The sequence below is a fragment of the Lissotriton helveticus genome, chromosome 2_2, assembly GCF_964261635.1.
Source record: "Lissotriton helveticus chromosome 2_2, aLisHel1.1, whole genome shotgun sequence".
NCBI lineage: Eukaryota > Metazoa > Chordata > Amphibia > Caudata > Salamandridae > Lissotriton > Lissotriton helveticus.
This window is the reverse complement of record NC_136060.1, coordinates 295,646,436-295,666,681: the sequence shown is the minus strand read 5'-3', so window position 1 is coordinate 295,666,681 and position 20,246 is coordinate 295,646,436. Positions and strand designations below refer to the sequence as shown.

The following is a 20,246-nucleotide window of genomic DNA, read 5'->3' as shown; positions in this document are numbered from 1 at the left end:
GCAGGCTAAATGGTTGCTATCAGAGAAGGAATGCTTCACAAGAACCATGGCCTCATTTTAGCAGCAACCTCCTGCAGGGTTGAACTAGTGTGATCATTTTTGTCAGGGTTAATTTTGGTTTCTAGCCATACACGGGTTTTGGGTTCCGTATTTTTAGTCTGATGGACTTGTGCAGAACTTGATATATCTTTGTAAATGAGGTACCCTCCCTCCGCCAAAGATTACAACATAAGGTACAAACATTCAGTGACCCAAAAAAATTTGAATTCATTATTCAGGTTACTAGGAATGTATCCTCCCCTCTCGGATTTCAGGGATTGTGGTGGGATCTTTGACGTCTCAATCTTTGATTGGAATGGAGGAGGGAGTGGCCTAGAGTTGCCATCGAGAGGTGTGGAAGCAGTTGGTCGAGCGTGTCAAAGGGGGGAAGGGGCCTGCCTTCCCTTGTCGGCAGTTCCCTGGAAGATTCGGTGTGATCAGCGGGCCGTGCATTCGGGATGGTGCCTGTAAGGTAGAAGGGTGGTTGGACGTCTGTGGGGTCGAGTGAGAGTGGCTGTTCTGGACCTGGCTGCCCCCAGCGCTTGCCCAGGTATTGCTTCACTGGTAGGTGGACTGGTTTCTGTCTGGCTGCATCCAAAACAGGAAGTTGGTTCCTTACGGGTGGTGTCTCAGCGGGGGAGTCGGTCCGAGAGCTGGAGACGTGGAGGGAGGATCTGTGTTGGAGTCTATCTCTGGGGGAGAGTGTGGGTTCGGTCGGGCGCTGGGCCCGTGTGTGTGCTTGCCTTTCCTGCAGCGCTGGGTGGACTGATAGGGCGGACGCCGAGCGCGGTGTGTTCGGGAGGTTGAGGTGCTCGCGAGGGCGTGTAACGTGATCGTTGTCTCTGGTGCGAAGTGGTGTAGTCTTTCTTCGCTTACGGGATGTTTGGGTGTGCAGAGGTGCACAGGAGGGATTTTTTGGCAGATAAGTGGAAAGACGGTGGTTGGTGATGACTCGGGAGGCCCGAGAGTCATATGTTGGAAGGGGGAGTAATGTGAATTAATGAATAATAAGAATGGGGAGAGGATGTGGTCTAATGGCTAGGGCGGTAAACTTCAAATCTGGAGAACAAGGTTTGAGTCTCAACAAGGACGCTCAACATCCTGTGATTCTGGGCAAATCACTTAATCTCCCCGTGCCTAACAAAAATGAATGTGTCCTTGTATAACGCAACTGGTGCTCATGTAAAGCGTTCTGATACCTTCGGGTCAAGTTTGCCCTATATAAAACTCCGGAACAACAAAAACAGGTTCAGCTTTAACGCTAGTGGAGCTTCTTTATTGGCCACCCCCTTCAAACCACCCACCCCACTAATTTCCTCACTTCCATTTTTTTTAGCGCTACTCAGACCAGCAGTAGGGTATTGAAGAACTTTATATCTCATACACAGAACAAATGAATTATACGTGTGTAAAATCAGTCTATAGGAAAGATTTCATAAAACAATGAGGATTACAGGGTGTAGGATTCATGTTTCACCAATCCTAGGAGGTAAGAAAATATTTCTATCCAGATAAACCTTTTTTACCGACATTAGGCTAATGAAACACTGGATGAAACATAATGTTCTAACCTGCACCATGCAGTATGCATGCAGCTCTTTGATGACAGTTCATAGCTCACTGTGTATTATTAGTGTTATAACGTATGAACTGCAAGTACCACAGGCATTTGCAATGCAATAGGTCTCGCATTTACGAGAGTTGACATTGTAAATAACCATGCCTTTTTTATATCTGTTTTAAAAACAACACATAAAAAAAGGCATTGCCATTTACAATGCCAATAGCTCAAACTCTCGTAAATGTGAGACCTATTGTATTGCAAATGCTTGTCTATAAAGTTCCAGTGACAATCAACCATTTACCACTGTCAAATATGTACATTACTACTGATGCAACACTTCAGCTGCTTAAGACAGCACATTCAATAGCATTTCAGCATGATAACAGTGCACCTAAGCCCTACTGAGCCACTCTTGGAGAATGTAAGGGGCATATTTACAAGAACTGACACATTGGCATTGATATGTCAGATTTCTTGAGCCTGAAGCAAATGCCCTAAAAATACTATGGATGTGCTGTATTTACAATACATTACTCCATGGCGCAAGGATTCATGGATGCGTAAAACATTCTGACTCATCATTTGGCGCTAAAGTGACGCATTGCTGGAGTTGGTCGTAAGACTGATGCAACTCCAACAAAGCATCAGAACACAGAGGCGAGTCCTGTGTTAAAAGCCCTGCATCAATCATTATACATGGTTTGAGAAGGCATAGGGATTTTGACGCAGTCAAGTCGTAGCGTGACACAGCGAAAATAAGTAAATTTCCCTGCGTCAGTTCTTAGTGGCTTTTTACATGGGATCATCTACCTTGCATATATTATACCTGCCTCAGGTATAATGTGACGCAGACCACTACAAACTGACGCGTTCGGCCCAATGCGCCAGTTTGTAAATATGTAGCAGTGTGGAGCACTCATTGCATTGCAGCTGAGTCAATAAAAATGATTCATATGCCCCAAAGTGTTTAGTTTCATTATAAACAATGTTGAGAATAGATTTTAACCACAATTTAGGCAACTGTAGGGGAACCTGAAGCTCCTACATGTCATTTGCTAATCCCAGGATTCTGCCTCTGTGACCTTGTGGGACTTGTTATGACACATATTAGAAGGCCATATCTGTCTCAATATTGTTTCTCAAATATGTTCTCTTGAGTGTGCCCCTTGCAAATGTGACTACACATGGGATTATAAATCAGAAAATACAGTATGCAAGCATTTTTTACTTCCCTCTAGATTCCTTGCATAATCATGTTAAACTGTGGGTGTATCTTTTGCAATGTTTAGCAAAGTGGAGAAAGTGTAAAGATGGACTCACCATCACTTGAACGGCACTGTCACTTTAATGTATTTATGCTACAGATATAATGAAAAAACAATTTCCCTTGGAAACAAGCTCTGGCAAAGCCAATGATTCTGGAGTTAGAAGCCCACCTTTTGGCTTTGCCAGTGCTAGTTTCTCATGCGTTTTGCCAAATTTATTGTTGGGAAAGCTGCCTTGCACTCATAAATCTAGAAAAAATGTGTCTGAACTATTTTGTGTGTGTATGTGCTCCTTGTGAATGGGTAGAATGCTGTCTCAGTGAAGCTAGACAGTGGCTGATGTGGGCTGATAAGTGACCCCATGCTGCAGAAGAAAAATGTAAATGGCAACAACAAACCCATGTATGAATAGGACTGGCAGACAGCATAATTAAGTATATTATACATATAATTTTTGTAAACTCAAAAGGTCTTGGCTAACGCCAGACCTAAACTCAAATCACCCAAACAGATAATAATAGTTTTTATCTTGGAAATTTGACAGTATTCCTGACGGCTTGTCTGCAAACAAAAAAGGCTTAAGTTGAAAATAACACAAAGGAGAAATAAGATTAGTAAGGCAAACAATAGAAGGTAACAAAAGACGATATCTAAACACGTCACAAGTTTAACATAATGGAAAACAGCAAAAGCGAAATAAAATACTTGCCTCATAATTAAAGAAGAAGCAAAAAGAAATGTTGCAAAGCAGCCTCTCTTACAGTCGTTATTTTTCTTCTGACGCTGATGCATTTCCCCGCCACAGTTGTCGCAGCAGCGGCACATGCAAAAGCACAGCCCCACCAGCGGCATGAGCAGGACGAATATCAGCCCTATTGCAGCAGCGACAATGAAGCCAACCTCATAGTGCAGCGTCTGCAAGTCAAACAAAGACAACTGTAACAACCATTCATGAAGGCAACACAAGCAAACCCTAGGCACAAGGAAGAAGTAAGGGGCTCATAACTCCATGAAAAACCTACAGGCACTGAACAAATCTCAATGAAAGAAGTTTGTGAGTTTTAATTCAATGTCTGAATGCTCTGGACATCTAAGCATCTCCAATGTGCCTTACAAGAAGCATTATTAAATGCAGCACATGAAACTGCATGCCAAAAAATACTTTCACTCTTTAGGTAGAGCCTGGGCAGCGCATGCACCGCTCTGTGAGACATGCTGTATTCGAGAATGGAGTTGAAGCTCCACCCACTCTCTGCCCATATTTTTCATTGGCTTCTGTCATTGTCCTTTGTAAATGCTGGCTTCTGATTCGTTAATAGGCTTGTTAGTTCCAAGTTAGTACCGCCTTGTATTTATTTGTAACCTCCTATGAGGACTGGCCTTCTTTTTTTATTAACCCCTTCCATTTATTAACCCCTTCCATGCTGATGACGAGCTCAGCTCGTCATCAGCGTTACCTACCGTGTGCTGATGACGAGCTGAGCTCGTCATGTAACGCGGTAAATTTAAAAATGCCGCATACAGCGGGAAAAACGGCCGCACGCATGCGGTTAATGAGTTCCTCCTACTGCAGGCAGACATGCTTTCCTGCAACATTCAGCTCGCCATGCGCGCTTTCACTTTCCAAGCAGCCCGGGACAATAGCGGCCGCTTCCTTGAAATGAAATAGGTCTTGCATTTACAAGAGTTTCAGCTCTTGGCATTGTAAATGACAATGCCTTTTATTTGTGTGTAAATTATCAAATCATATAAATAAAAGGTATTGTCATTTACAATGCCAATAGCTTAAACTCTCGCAAATGCAGGACCTACTGCATTGCAAACGCTTGTTTACATAAGTTTTTGATATATTTAATCTCAGTCCTCTCTTATATAGTGTTTAAGCTATTTACGCAGGCCACAAAATCTGACTGTTCTTACGTGATTTGTGACTTTTAAATATAACTAAATAGGTGCTAAATTTGGATTCAAGGTCCCTCCAAACGGATTCCACTTCATTGGTGATTTTGCTTTTTTTTAAATTGGGCTTTGTGAGACAATGGAGTAATCACAATATGCTGCTGTGCCGAGACAACAGTCATCAAGTAACGTGCACGTAAGTACTAGCTGAAGGTGACTTATGTTTTGTGTTCTAAAGGACCTTTCACCAGAGGAGATTAATATGAATTAATCGTAATCGATCTTGGCATAAGCCTTAAGAGGAAGAAAACCCTAACAGGTTCTAAAGACCAACAGCTGCACACTGTGCACATAGTACTCAAGCCAGTGAGGCATAAGGGCAGAAGCATCAGCTGCCAACGAAAATAGGGGCCATGGAGAACCACGCATATAACATGGCACTGTTTCCAGTAGATGTGGTCCCTTGTGTAGTTGTAGTTGGATTGGTCCCTCTAATCTGCAAGTGAGTATGAAAAGGGGCAATCGGGATTGCACAACCTACCATAAACCACTGAAACCGAGATTGAAAGAGGACATAAACCAAACTCTCTAACTGCAGGGTGTGCGGTCAACCACTGCTCCAAGGTCTTGGGCAAGGCTAGGCATCTGTAGAGGATACAAACATAAGGAAGAGATCCTTCTGCTTTCTATGGTCTAGCGGACAGTTTGAGCGAGGGACGTAGGAGAAAGGACAGCCTGCAACTCTAGTGTCAAGGCATTCGCAACATTTGGCACAGCCCCAGTGGGCTATCTGCTTTTACAAAGAAGAGCTCACTGGGTCAGGAGCATCATGGAACATTCAAAAGACCCCTTTAAAAGGTCATAAATGCTACCCAGTTCAAAGAAGTGTGTGTACCCCAAAGCTGTGGAGAAGGTCGATATGAACATAGATGTGAAGAGTTGGATTTACCCCTGCATTGGACAACAGTTATCTGGAACTACAGTGGTATTTGGATCACATGGCAGATAATTAACATTTTCTCCCTTGCAAATACCAAGTAAATGTTATTTGTACAGTTGACGCAGAACCAAAAAAAACAGTCTTTTTTAGATTATTAGATCGTCTCAGGAGGTTAGCTCAATTGGATGTCTATTCAGTTCTGATACACATTAGTTAAAACAACTGATGTGTATATTTAGGACAAAAGTATTTTAGACGTTTCTCAAGTTTTGGTTCTTCGAAGTTTCAGGGCCTGTTTGTGATTACTGCTTTGATTAGATGCAAGGGTGACTAATGTAAATTCGTCATAGAGTTTAAGATAAAAAACAGGCTAATACATATCTCACTTGTTTCATAAAAAGAATTGCCATGAGCCTAAATTTACTAAATTCCACAAAATTAAACTCTGCACAAAAATCAGCTGCATTGCATGGTGCAAAGTGCATAATGTTATGCTCTGGCATGCTTGCGCTGTGTGGCAGAAACTCCATTGCCTACACAGATGCTAAGAAAATTAAGAAGCTCAATAGTTTATAGATTGTAGAAAAGTACAGAAAATCCAAGAGTCCGCTTGAGTTGTGTTGGGAAGGTACTGGTGAGAGTGGAAATTCCATAGGACACCCCAACATTTCTAATCTATATGACTAGGAGCAAGAGGTCAGCGCAGGAGTGAACCAGGAATCCCAGAATACAATACTGAAGGAAGGACGAGAAAAATCTAATTCAATTTGCAGGAGGTAGAAATTATCATGACCAATTAACAATTGAAATATTGCCCATGTTGCTGCCTATCTGTAAGAGTCATTGAAATCAGGACATGTCTAAAAGTGTATTCATCTACATATTATGTGCATACTATAACAGCACTATACATGTCTAGTTGTTCACCTTATGGCTATATCCTGCCCCATAAGGTGTCGGATGATGTGCACAACGATCAGACTGGCTGTGGATGAAATGGCAAAGATAAGTGCACCTACAAGGTCTATTCATGTCACTCTCCAACAGCACAAATACTTGCCTATACAGATGACCAAATATGAAGTGAATGTCCGATGGATCTCTCCCTGGGATAGCTGATGTACTGGAGTTAAATGTTTTCAAGCAACCTACCATTGAGTCTCATGTAGGTGAGGCACAACTTTATTAATTTTAACATTATCTTCCTCAGTGAATGGGCAGGCCACAGTAGATAGGCGAGAGCTCTGTATCACAGTCTGCCCCATTAACTGTCACTGTTCATGCAGAATGTATGGGTAATGAAAGTGAGAATGATTCCCTCTCTCCATCGGTTCATCCTGTGAGCCTGTGTCAGGTTTGGGGCCTGTACTGGCAGTGTCCTCATGAGATTGGCCATTGCTGTCTGGATATTCTTCAAGTGGTGTTGCGTCTCACACACATAGGTTGTGCAACGTCGAACAAACAACAATCCCACCGCAGACAAATTTTGCGTGACTAACCTCAGACAGGTAGAGGCCCCTGAACATCGAGAATGCCAAGGCATTGCTCTGTAACACCACATATCCTCCTGTGCGTTGTGTTGATGGCTTCTTCTGCTGGGGTCGAATTTGCAAAGGGTGTCATCTTAATTCACTTAAGGACGGGTAGTGAAAACACATTTCGCATGTTGCCTATGATCTGTCATCTACTGATAGATTTTGATACCTACTATCATAGCTTAGCCGTACACACCAGTTTCAATGTGTTGATTGACAGTAGAGTGCCTCAATATGTATGAATCAAGTTTACAACCTAGGTAACTGGCAGTGACATCGTTCAAGTAATATTTGCCATATTGTTTGTACACTGAGTGTTTGTCTTTTAGATTTCAGAAGCAAGGACCAATGTCACATCCTACAGTCAAGGGCACCCAGGACACATGGTAAGTTGGCAATAGCATAGAAGTCTGTCTCAACTTCTTTCTAATTAGGGCCTGCTAGGGGAAGACTCTGGGTCTATGGTGTGATAGGGCAGGATTACTTTGATGTGATGGAAAGAATTGCTTCTTAAATACGTGGCAGGATTTGAGACAGTGTGTATTGTGACTTCCAAGTCTCTCCAGGATATAGGCTCTGCAAAAAGCCTAATGCTACGGATGAAGTACTGCAAGTGAATTTTACCTGTGCAGGTGTTGCATTTGCAAGCAACCTTCATGTAGTTGGGTCAAGGAAGAGCTAATTTTGTAATATGAGCCTCAATATGATGTCACTGATCATCTCCTCATATCTCCCAATCAGAGTCACCCTTACTTTAGAGCTTGTTTTCCCTCCACACGCTTCTCCTAGATCATTCCTTACTAGCTGAAGTAATTACAGTGTCTGTCTGCGTATTACGACCTTCATTGGCACTTTTCAGGGGTGGGTGATTTCTGGTGTATTTCATGTTGTTAGGAAATTGCTCAAAATGTTTTCTCTTGCATAATTTTAGCAAGTCGGATAACCTTATTATCTGTGCACTGTCACCTAGATCAAAATGGCCACTCAGCATGGGTGTTCTTGCTTTTCTTGCAAATAGTTTTCCTGCTGTGCTTTGGTCAAATTTCAGTGCAAAACAGCATTTGCACATAAACGTTGAACGTGGCCACCTTTTGCACCACTTTGCATACTAGCGCTCTCACACATGCTTAATAAATCTAGGACTTGGTGTGATGAAGCACGTCTAGGTATTACAAGGGGTCAATTCCACACTAGAGCATTAAATAACTTCTCAAGCTTATCAACGAGGGTGGGAAGAAATCCCGGGGTTTATTTGGTCCGAATGAATATTTCCAGGCTTTTCTGCCAGATCTCCATGCACCCACTGGCTGTCTATACGGGCAAGAGGATAGTTGCTAACACAAATATCAAAAGTCTGTAAATGAAGAGAATCCTCAGTGTAATGGCAGCCATCATTTATTAACAGGGCCCGGTGCAAGATATTTAACACTTGAGGGAGCTAATGCCACACAGATCCTGGTGCCCCATGCAGGGTTAACTAATTAAACTGTGCCATTACATTTTGTGCATACAGATTACAGCAGCTGCAGCGTCCTGTACAAACATCCCAGACAGGAAAGCTTAAGCAAGATATGTCCCAGGCCGGGCAATCTGCCTAAAAAACTAAATGAATCAGCATCAGTTTCTTTCCATCCCATTAAAAAATAAATTTAAAAAAAGAGACATTTCATTTACGTGGCAGAGAAGGCTTTCTTGGGTAGTGTCCATGCTGCAGCATCTTTGTGCACCTGTAGGTCACAGATGTACATCTCAGCCAAGCATTAATACTGAAGTGTGTGATAAAACCAGCAGCTGATCCATCCCTATCTAACTCCAAGGTTGGGATAAGCAAATGGCATATATAACTCGTGTTATACATGCCATTTTCTATTCAATATCTGTCAGTGGAATGCAGAATTCGCCAAACTGTTCTGCCTAAAAGTGGCATGAGACATTACGGAGAGATATTGCATCCCAGTTGTTCTGAGCAGTTCTGAGCCCTTGTTCTGGTGGTGTGGTTGCTTGTTGCTATTGCTTTTTGAAATGTCTTTCACAAGTGCTGTAGGCCGCACAGATGGATCAACTGTCACACCAAAGATGGCGGGCTGCAGGCGACCAGAGGGCGATGAAAGTGTATGTTTGATAATTGACAGAATCCGAGCCGGAGGAGCCATGTTCTGTCAGGAAGGAGGGCAGTGAGGGAAACAGAAACACGATGCCTGGGAGGGGAGAGCTCTGCCTTACATAGAGCTTTGTGGAAGCATGTGTGGGGTCATGGAAGGACCTTTTTTACGCTGTGCCTGAGATGGTTCATCTGTGAATGGGGGGCCCCCAAAACCTCTCCACCTAAATTACAGTACTGATAAATTAACTTCAGATTCAAGAGGTAACCAGCATCCATCACAGTTACTATCATCATATTTTCAATTTCTATCTGTAAGTTGGATTGTTTGATGTCTACATGATCATCTTAAACAGAACAGTAAGCAGGGTATTGTGATAGTTTAGGCTTCAATAGGCACTCCAGGTATGTCTGGTAGGTGGAAAGTTAAAGTTGTCAACAAGACAATTGTAATTGATGAAATTCAAGGGATGTATGACGTTACAACGCAGGCTATTTCAACGCCTGCCTTTACAATGCGGTTTTTACATCGCATACCATTACAACGCATAGCGCTTTTGGGTGTTGGATAGTGAATAGTTTAATTTACTATTCCAACTCCAGTCCCCGTGGACACTAGGGAAGGTTATTGGATAGTAAATTAACCTATTCCCTATCCTAGAGCGCCCCCCAGCGCAATGCGTTGTAATAGTTTGCGTTGTAATGACCGTGTTGTAATGGTAGTGCGTTGTAAAAGTTTCGTTGTAAGTGATGTTTACCAAATTCAAGTTGCTTGCATTTACACATGCATGTATTGTTCAGTCATGGTCATGGACACAGCCAAGTATTTCTGGTTGGCTTTATATTGGTACGTGGCTCAAAGTGCTGAAACGGCTGCACTGTCGTTTGAGGGACTCTTGGTGCGAGGATGTGGAAATATGTTCCCTTCAATAATTTATGGGACTAAAGTCACCCATACGACCAACCCTCTTACCACTCCCTACATTTTGCCAGAGAAGGAGCATTATTATATTTGTATTTGTTTATCAAGTATTTGTAAAGCCCATCAACTGCCTCCAAGCAGACTGAAAGATGGGTACAAGGTAGGTTTTGGTAAACACAGAGTCTCTGGGATGTATGACGTTACATCGCGAACTTTTACAACGCACACCGTTACAACGCAATTTTTACAACGCAGATACATTTACAACGAATGTTTTTACAACGCATGCCATTACATAGCAGATGCTATTACAACGCATGCCATTACAACGTAAGTATATTGTATTGTATTGTATTGTATTGTAATTGCATTTATATAGCGCTTACTACCCCTGATGAGGCGTCGAAGCGCTTTTTTGGCGGGTAGCACGCTACTCCGGGACCCATAGAGGATTAGTGTTGAATTAGTATAGTGAAACATGCAAGTACATTTTAAGTGGTGGATAGGTTAGTCAGTTATTTGGATTTGGAATAATAGCAGAAGGATAGAGTAGGACAAAGGTTTGTATTTATTTATCGCTCGCTTGTTGACGCATGCTATTCAGGGAGCCTATAAAGGATTATTGGTGAATTAATATGGTGAAATATGAGGTAATTTCAGTGGTGGATATTAGTCTGTTACTTGGAGTGAGAAGGATAGCGGATGGATAGAAGGGGAAGAAAGATTTGCAGTCATACAGTACTTGTTACCCCTGATGAGTGTTGAAGCGCTTTTCTGGCGAGTAGCACGCCACTCCGGAGCCCATAAAGGATTAGTGTTGAAAATTAGTATAGTATAAATATGAAGTAATTTGAGTAGTAGATATGTTATTCAGTTATTTGGGCAGTATATTAGTATAGTTGAATATGGAATATGGAATTTGAGAAGTGAACATGTTAGTCTGTTAATTTTGATTGAAAAAGGATAGTGGAGGGACAAAAGAGTGAAGGATTTTTTTTTTTAAGTCTTAGCAGTAGGAAGAGGCTTTTGGATGAGTAAAAAGGAGTTTTGGAGGGAAGGAGTCAGAGGGGAGAGTTTAGAAATGTATGTTTCATGCACCTGATTTGGTTGTGTAGTAGTGTTTGTGAGAGGAGGTTGTGACGTAGAGGGGGTGGTGATGTGTTTATGTGTAAAGTGTATGTTGTGTGTAGGAGGGAATGAAGTAGCGGTGAGAGTGTTTATCTTAGACTGGTTTGTTTCAAGAGTTACAAAGTGTGGTGGTGTGCAGTGTGTGTGTTGTGTGTTAGTGTTATTATGGTAGAAGGGATAGGAGGGTGTTTGTTGGATAACTGATGGAAGGATCATTATATATTTGTTAGTGATAAAAGGTGGACTGTTAGGTGTAATTACAGCAGGGAGAGTGTGTCTGAGTGGGATGTAGTTATGTATGGTTTCGATTGGCGTTGTGTTAGTAATGAGTGTATTGGTTAGTGGTATAGGATAGAGTTGTGTACTGTTTGTGGGTGATGGTGGATATGTGTGGTAGTTGGGATAGTAGGGTGTGTAGATGTGGTTTGGTTGGGTTGATGGTGCATGCTGGTACATTATTCTGTGCATAGTGTTGTGCCTGGTGTATATTTGGTGTGAGTGTGTTGCTCTGTTTGTGGTTGTGGATGGTGTGGGCTGGGTATTGTTAAATGAGAAAAGGGACGTATTTCTGGCCCTAGTACCGACCAGTCTCGAACAGGCTCAAACAGGCAACTACCCTTGTCCTCTCTGCCCTTAACAAGCTCAAACAGGCAAATACCCTTGTCCTCTCCGCCCTTAGCCTCGACGCCCTACCACTAGTCCCAACCCAAGTCCAAGCAACCAATGGTACAGGTAGCCCTAGTCCCTACTTCCAATAGAAAGCCTAACCCTACTCTTAGTCCCACAACTGGTCCAACAACCAATCACACCAGAAGCCCTAAATAGCTACTTCCAATTAAAGGTCTAACCCTAGCCCTAGTCCCACCCTACAACCAATAACATAGGAAGCCCTAGTCCCTACTTCCAATAGAAATCCTAACCCTAACCCTAGCCCTAGTCCCAACCCTGCAATGATTGAATCACAGACCGAGAAACCAATCAGAACCCTCAAATCCTCAACCAATGAGGACATTAACCCTAACCCAATAGAAACACCAGATACAACCACCTATCAGTGTACACATGTGCCAACCACTAGCACACCATATAAGGTCCCAGCAACCTCAGACAGGTTTGCTGGCCAGGGAGTTGGAAGCTGCTTGCTCCTGTTCAGAATCTCCTAGGAGACAGACAGGCTCAATCCACAACTTTGGACTTCTGCAGGTAAAGGCTTCACTAACTCGAAATCTAACAATACTGTTTGAATAAAGCTTTACTCACCCTGCTGGCCAAAAAAACAAAGTGCACATGCCCTAGTAAATACAGTTTAAACAGCTCACAGAAGCACCCTCTGATGTAGAAAATCCATGTTGCTGGGCGGGGGGAGGCAGGGGGGCTGGCCTCACTGGCTTGTGAACACAAAATGGTGGCTGGTACATCAGTTGCCATAAACAGAGAATCAGTGCCATCATATTCTTGGATAGAGCAGGTACTCATGTTACCCCTTGACGGGCTGCTATTCTGCCATCCCCAGCCCTCTATACCTTCTCCACGGCAACCACACCTTTTCCCATGTCTTAACACACACCCTACTTTTGTACACTGTCTCCTCGGCCCTCTGGCACTAATCGAGATCTAGTTTACACTCCTCCACCTGCAGGGGTGCTGGTGCCCCCCAGCTTCTGTCAATATTGCGTTTTGCCACCCCGCCGACAAGGCCAGCCATAGACCCACATATCTGGACCAGTCTGCATCGCCACAAATCATTAATAAAAGCCATTATGGTTCTAATGGAACAGGCTCTCCCACAACCTCTGACATGACTTACCTGACTTTCATATGTAAGTATATTATTTAAAAAAAAATGTAATTTATTAAAATTTATTTAATTTAATAAATTAAATTATTTTTTTATAATTAATTTGTAAATATATATACTTTAAAAAATAGTTTATTTAAAAAAAACAATTATTATTAAAGAACTAATATTAAAAAATAATAAAATTATTAAAATTAATTATTTAAATTATTTAAAATTATTTATTTAAAAAATGAACCCTAAAAATACCCGTTACCCTGAACCCTTAAAATACCCATGTACCCCATAACCCATACCTAGCCCTGAAACCTAAAAATACCCCTGTACCCCAAAACCCATACCTAGCCCTTAAACCTAAAAATACCCCTGTACCCCAAAACCCAAATGTAGCCCTGAAACCTAAAAATACCCCTGTACCCCAAAACCGAAATCTAGCCCTGAAACCTAAAAATACCCCTGTACCCCAAAACCCAAATCTAGCCCTGAAACCTAAAAATACCCCTGTACCCCAAAACCCAAACCTAGCCCTGAAACCTAAAAATACCCCTGTACCCCAAAACCCAAACCTAGCCCTGAAACCTAAAAATACCCCTGTACCCCAAAACCCAAACCTAGCCCTGAAACCTAAAAATACCCTGGTACCCCAAAACCCAAACCTAGCCCTGAAACCTAAAAATACCCCTGTACCCCTAAACCCAAACCTAGCCCTGAAACCTAAAAATACCCCGTACCCCAAAACCCAAACCTAGCCCTGAAACCTAAAAATACCCCTGTACCCCAAAACCCAAACCTAGCCTTGAAACCTAAAAATATCCCTGTACCCCAAAACCCAAACCTAGCCCTGAAACCTAAAAATACCCCTGTACCCCAAAACCCAAACCTAACCCTGAAACCTAAAAATACCCCTGTACCCCAAAATCTATACCTAGCCCTGAAACCTAAAAATACCCCTGTACCCCAAAACCCATACCTAACCCTGAAACCTAAAAATACCCCTGTACCCCAAAACCCATACCTAGCTCTGAAACCTAAAAATACCCCTGTACCCCAAAACCCATACCTAGCCCTGAAACCTAAAAATACCCTTGTACCCCATAATCCAAAATTAAATATATACTATTACTTAAATTAATTTATTTAATTTACATTTAAAAAAAATGATTAAAAAAAATAACATACTTACCAATACTTACGTTGTAATGGCATGCGTTGTAATAGCATCTGCTATGTAATGTCATGCGTTGTAAAGGCATGCGTTGTAACGGATCCTGCGTTGTAATAGTGTGCGTTGTAACGGTGTGCGTTGTAATAGTTGCGTTGTAAGGGTTGTTTCCCAGTCTGTGATATGATTCTCACATGAAATACAGCCGTAAAGATCACATCATTGAGTTCAAACTCGTATAAAGTTCAGATTGTGTCGGTAGAGACACAAGTCCGAGAGAAGCAAGAGTGTGCATCATGACGTCCAATCAGATGAGTTACATTAAAAGTAGGCTAAAGTGTCGGACAACACTGGACACAAGGGAGTCAGGAATGAGAGCTGGCGATGATATTTTTAACAGGAGGGTGATGGGCAGAATATGGATGAAGAACAAATTCAGAAAATACAAGAAAGAAAATAGTATGAAGACGTTTAGGACTGGAAAAACAGAAGTTGTGTGATCAGTTAACAATAGCCAATGATGTAAAGAGAGAGAATGCGTTTTTGCAGAAATATGTAAAAGAAAAAGAAACAGGAATTAAATGGGTTTATGCTTTCATTGATAACAAGTTATTCTAGTTTCTCAAGCCTTTCACTGATGTGAACATGTTTTCAGTTCATTACCCAGGCTTGCCAGTCTCATGATTTTGCCAACTGTGTTTCCAACATTACCACTATGGTTATGATGGCTTACAAGTGGTTGATCTGGTCACCCACGTTAATCTCAACACCTGTTTCTGCATACCTCACTGGGCCATCACTTGGGCAGAAAGTAGCTGCATTAGTGTTGCATGAAATAATATGCATCGAAAGAGGATGTCAAAGTATGATTTATTTATTTATTTATTTTTAAAGTTTTATATAGCGCGAACAAGATCTTTGCAGATATCAGAGCGCTTTACAGAAACAGTAGGTAGGATAAACAAGACTCTTAAATCAATATGAGATTCCGTAGACAGTGAGATGCAAAAAATAGGGTATCAGTCATACAAGAGTATACAGAGTAATAACAATCAGGAAACAATAAAATGGAAGCAGTACAATGTCTAAACGGATAAGATTATAGCACCCCAGAGGGTGAGTAAACACAATGTTGAGAGCAAAGAAGTAGTCAGTAGTGGGTGCGTTGCAGGTTATTGAGGCACTCAAGTCCTTGTGTACAATCCAATAGACAAGTTGGAAATCAATAGTATAGCATCCGTGCAATGAATTAGATCCAGAAGCAGACAAAAATGGACTGACATAGATAAATATTCATCCAGCCGATAATGTGGGGGCCAAATACTGTCATTGTTCCAGTATCAATAGTGTTCAGGTGTATTTAGCCATAAGGATGGCCTTCACCTCTTTCTTGAAGAGTATAGTGGACGGGATAAGCCTGGTTTCTGGTGGGAGTGCATTCCAGATCCTAGGTGCCATTCCAGAGAAGGAGCGTTTGTATGTTTTTTCCTTCCGGAATCTCCGTGGTTTCAGGAGGAGAGTGTTTGTGCTTCTGTTGGATCTTGAGCCTCCTGATATGGTCAGCTTATGAGAGAGGTAGTTGGGTGCCTTGTGGTGTACGGCCGAGTGTGTCATACAGGCAATTTTCAACTGAATTCTGGCTTCAATAGGCAGCCAGTTCAGGGTTTTTAAGTCAGGGGATATATGCGAGTGTTTTCTTGAGCCAGTGATGAGTCTCGCGGCCGCGTTCAGGGAGGCTCTTAGGGGAGCCGTTGTTGTCAGGGAGAGCCCGCTTAGAGCCACAATTCCGTAGTCTATGCGAGGAATGACTAAGGCTTGTACCACAGTTTGGAAGTCCTTGGGTGGTAGGAAGGGTTTGAGTTTTCTCAGCGTGTTGATTTGGAAGTTGGCTCCTTTAGTTGCTATGGTAATATGCTGCTGCATGTCGAGATTGCAGTCCAGTGTGATGCCAAGGGATTTCGCTGAGTCCACGATGGTGGGTTGGACATTGAGTGCGGTTAGATGATTGAGCCATGTTTGGGTGATGGCCTTTTTCGCAGGAGGAGAGATCAGAAGGAACTCAGTTTTCAGAGCATTTAGTTTGAGGTGATTGTCGGCCAGCCAAGCTTGGGTGTTTCTTAGTGTGGCATTCAACAGTTTGATGTCTTCAGGGGATTGAAGCTTGAGGTAGAGCTGAGTGTCATCGGCGTACATATGGAAATGTACCTTAGAAGATTGAAGCAAGGTGGTGAGTGGTTCCATGACGAGGTTGAACAATGTGGGGGATAGGGAGGAACCTTGCGGGACGCCCAGTGTTACTGGCACAGGCGAGGACAGTGCGTTGTTGATCTTGAACCTCTGCGAACGGTTGTGCAGAAAGGACGTGAACCATTTGAGAACCGTCCCGGATATGCCCATTCTGGTATTTAGGAGCTCCAGTAGATTCTCGTGTTTGACCGTATCAAATGCTGAAGAGAGGTCAAGAAGGATGAGGAGGCAAGACTCATTGTGATCAAGGATTTGGAGGGCATCATCTATTATGTGTGTCATGGCCGTTTCCGTGCTATGCTTTGCTCTGAATCCGGATTGGTGGGAGTTGAGGAGGTCAAACTGCTCAATGTGTTTTGTCAGTTGGAGTTGTACGCATTTTTCTAACAGTTTTGCTAGAGTGGTGATATTGGTGATAGGACGATAGTTGTTTAGGTCGGCCGGGTCAGCTGTGGGTTTCTTGAGTATAGGCGTGACTTGCCCAATCTTGAGGGAATCTGGGATGAGCCCTTGTTGCAGGGAACAGTTGATGATTTTAGTCCAGAGTGGGAGGAACAGGGGGGTGAGGACTTTAACAGCATTGGCAGGTAGGGGGTCTGTGTGATGATTGGCGGGTTTCAAGGTGACCAGCAGCTTGTGAATTGATTCTTCGGAATAGGTGTCGAAGGACGTCCATGAAGCGTTGTTTTTAGCATGAGTGTTAGTTATGCATATGGAGCCGGCGAATCGACTTACATCCTTGATGAGATCGCTTCTTATAGTGTTGTTCTTTTGCTTGAAGAAAGCCGAGAAGTCTTCGCAACTTGGGATAGCCTTTGTTAAGTTGTTGGGTGAGTCTTAGTTCAAATGCCTTGAGTGTGCATGTCATGGTCTGGTGGCAAGGTTAGTCTTAACAGAACAAAACTGGTATGGAGCCGACCATCTATCACCCTGACTAGAACTTCTGATTGGTTCTTTGACTAATCCAATTTTGTGGCAAGGTGCTATTTAAAAAACAAATGATGATCGGGAACTGTGCTCCAGCCTAGATGCAGACGAAAGTTCCCATGCTTCTACTGCTCTCAACAAAGCTCTTGATGCATGTGCTGCAACATCACCCATACCAGAAACCCAATGGAAGAGCTCTGAAGTAAGATCATTCTGTGTATACTGCAGCACACAGGCATATTCCGAATTTGCATACGACGTAATAGATATCAGAACATAATGAAACACAGTAAGATACCATTGAGTACCTGAGAGTATGCAAGACATGAAATAAAAGCAACATATAATAACAGTGGCAAATTTCACTAGAACGCATTCACTAAGTGTGCCCCACCCCCTTACCAACATCACTACGAATGTGGAAATGCCCCGATAAGATTACCCCATGTCTGCAGACCTGGTGCATGTTTACAAGGGCATTGCGCCATAGGAACGTCACTTTTAATGACGTTCCTGTTGCGCAATGCCCTGCTCCATTTGTACAAAATGGCGTTAAGCCACTTTTTGGGCGGCTTAACGATGCTTTGTAAATATAGCACCCTTTCATGCACGTATCCGAGTAAAAAGAATGTGCAAGGGGTGTTGCTGTGGACGTTCCACCGCAACACCCATTGCTTTTTGACGTTGCCCCCGATTGACAAGGATGTGTAAATCTGAGGCAGCGCCAAAAACGAACGCCGTGCAAGTGCAGGAGTCATAATGGCGATATGAGGAGAAATACTTTTATTTCGCCTCGTTTTTGATTTTTCTATGTGTGCTGAAGAATGCAGCACATGTACAGCAAAACCCCATGGTATATTGTTTATGTGCAGGAAGATATACCTTCCTACACTTAAACAATCATTAAATAATAATAATTTGCTCATTCTATGTGTGCTGCATCTGTGTGCTGCATTCTGCAGCACAATTAGAAGTAACAAATCGCCATTATTAATTGTTTATGTGCAGGAAGGGACACCTTCCTGCACACACAAATAATTCCCATGCAATGCAGACACAGGTAATTTGAGCGCCAGCTTTGGGGAAAAGGGTGCGCGTATCGTTGTATATACGGCTCATCCCTGTGTTTTGGAAATGTCGGAGCGTGGCGCTGCCAGAGTTGGCACAGCTCCACGGTCCGACATTTCCTTGTACATATGCCCCCATGTTTTTATTTCGGTCCTGTTTAACAAACCAGTGAAGATACAAGCTGTAGTATTCAGTTGTTTCAATGAAACAAAATAAATAATGCATCTGATTTTCACTGTAAAGCCTGGGACTTCGAAATAGGGTATCTTGTCATACACAGATCTAGCAGCCAAGCACATTAAATAAAACACTAACATAACAAAGCATATAATATTGCTATCAAATGTTACGACAAAACTTTACCTGAAGAGTGAGCACAACATTCTCTGGCTGTGGGAGTGAAGCAGATGAAGAATGCATACAGAGGTGAAGCAGCAGCGTGCACAAAAGACAAATAGTGTGAGTAACCAGCAAGAACAATGAAACATTGAAAATCACAAGAGAGAACTGAAGCCATAAAGAAACAGAGCAAGAAGACACCTTGCCCAGTCTGAGCAACAAGCCACCAAGCACCAGCATTCGAAAGGCACCTCTCAACAGAACCCCACTGATATACAGTCCATCAATCAGACAGATGGGCACATACAGAAGGGGGAGTTCACTCAGCAACATACGCCTAGAAGCAATTTAGGGCTGCAAGGTGCATTGCAAGCAAAATATTTACAAAAATAAACATGCCTCCAGAGCAGAGATGTATTTGGGAACATACATACCCACAGCATGCATGTGTGGGGGAGGGATATGGAAAAGCTGGTGGGTGGCGGGTGGAAGGGACTGAGGGAATAGGTTCAAGGAAGCAACCGTGGTATAGCTTTACATCCTTCCACAGAAGCAAATTAAAAAATTAATCAGCCCTAGTTGACAGAATGTCCATAGCTATCTCTAAGGAAAGGATTAGTTAGGCCAATTTGTAAATATAGTGTGGCACACTCCGTCAAAAGCTTAAACAGCCTGCATACATTGCATGATTCATCAATTATCATTATCCTTTACACATCATGGCCAGGGTTGTCTCTAGTTAGGGATCTAATACAGGAAATATTTGTATCCCTAAATAGATACAGTAGGAACATGGTCAGGCAAAGGCAAGGAAAATTATAAAAGCAACAAAAATTATAAAATGTAAGTATTCAAAAGGTGATGGTTTATTTAAAGATTCAGGTCACTTTTATTTAACGTTTTTGTCATTGCCGTATTACATTCCCTCTTCAAACATTAGTTTGTAGAAGAAGTATTATAAATATCACTTAAGAAACGTTTCATCCATAAAAACAAAACCAACATCTAGTATTAAATGGACATTAAAACACTAACATAACAAAATAGAAAACAGTAAATAACACCCTGAAAATTATTTAGAGCAGGTTTAAAATTAAATCTTACTTACTGATTGTAAGAAAGAATAAAGCTACTCTCTGTGATTCCACATGCCTAATGTACAAAAGCCATTTTGAAGTCACAAAAGCCTTTGAGTCCCAAAATTACAGCGTTTGCGATGGCAAAATGGCTTTTTGTATGTAATAAACCCATTTTCCTAAAGCTAAATTGTTTTAGAAAGCCATATTGAATAGCTATTTGGAAAGGGCGAGAT

General features: G+C 42.2%; 1 protein-coding gene across 12 annotated transcripts in view; it reads right to left on the bottom strand.

Moving 5' to 3' along the window:
• PROM1 (prominin 1) overlaps window positions 1-20,246 on the bottom strand; it is a 588,333-nt gene that overhangs the window by 326,004 nt on the left and 242,083 nt on the right. For 7 of the 12 annotated variants that reach the window (XM_078678433.1, XM_078678442.1, XM_078678443.1 and 4 more), the window contains exons 3-4: window positions 18,959-18,985; window positions 3,578-3,783 (exon numbers count right to left, since the gene is read on the bottom strand). In XM_078678433.1, coding sequence (XP_078534559.1) covers window positions 3,578-3,783; window positions 18,959-18,985 — 233 coding nt within the window. The remainder of the gene's footprint in view (window positions 1-3,577; window positions 3,784-18,958; window positions 18,986-20,246) is intronic. The other 5 variants (XM_078678438.1, XM_078678440.1, XM_078678441.1 and 2 more) reach the window with 1 other exon arrangement.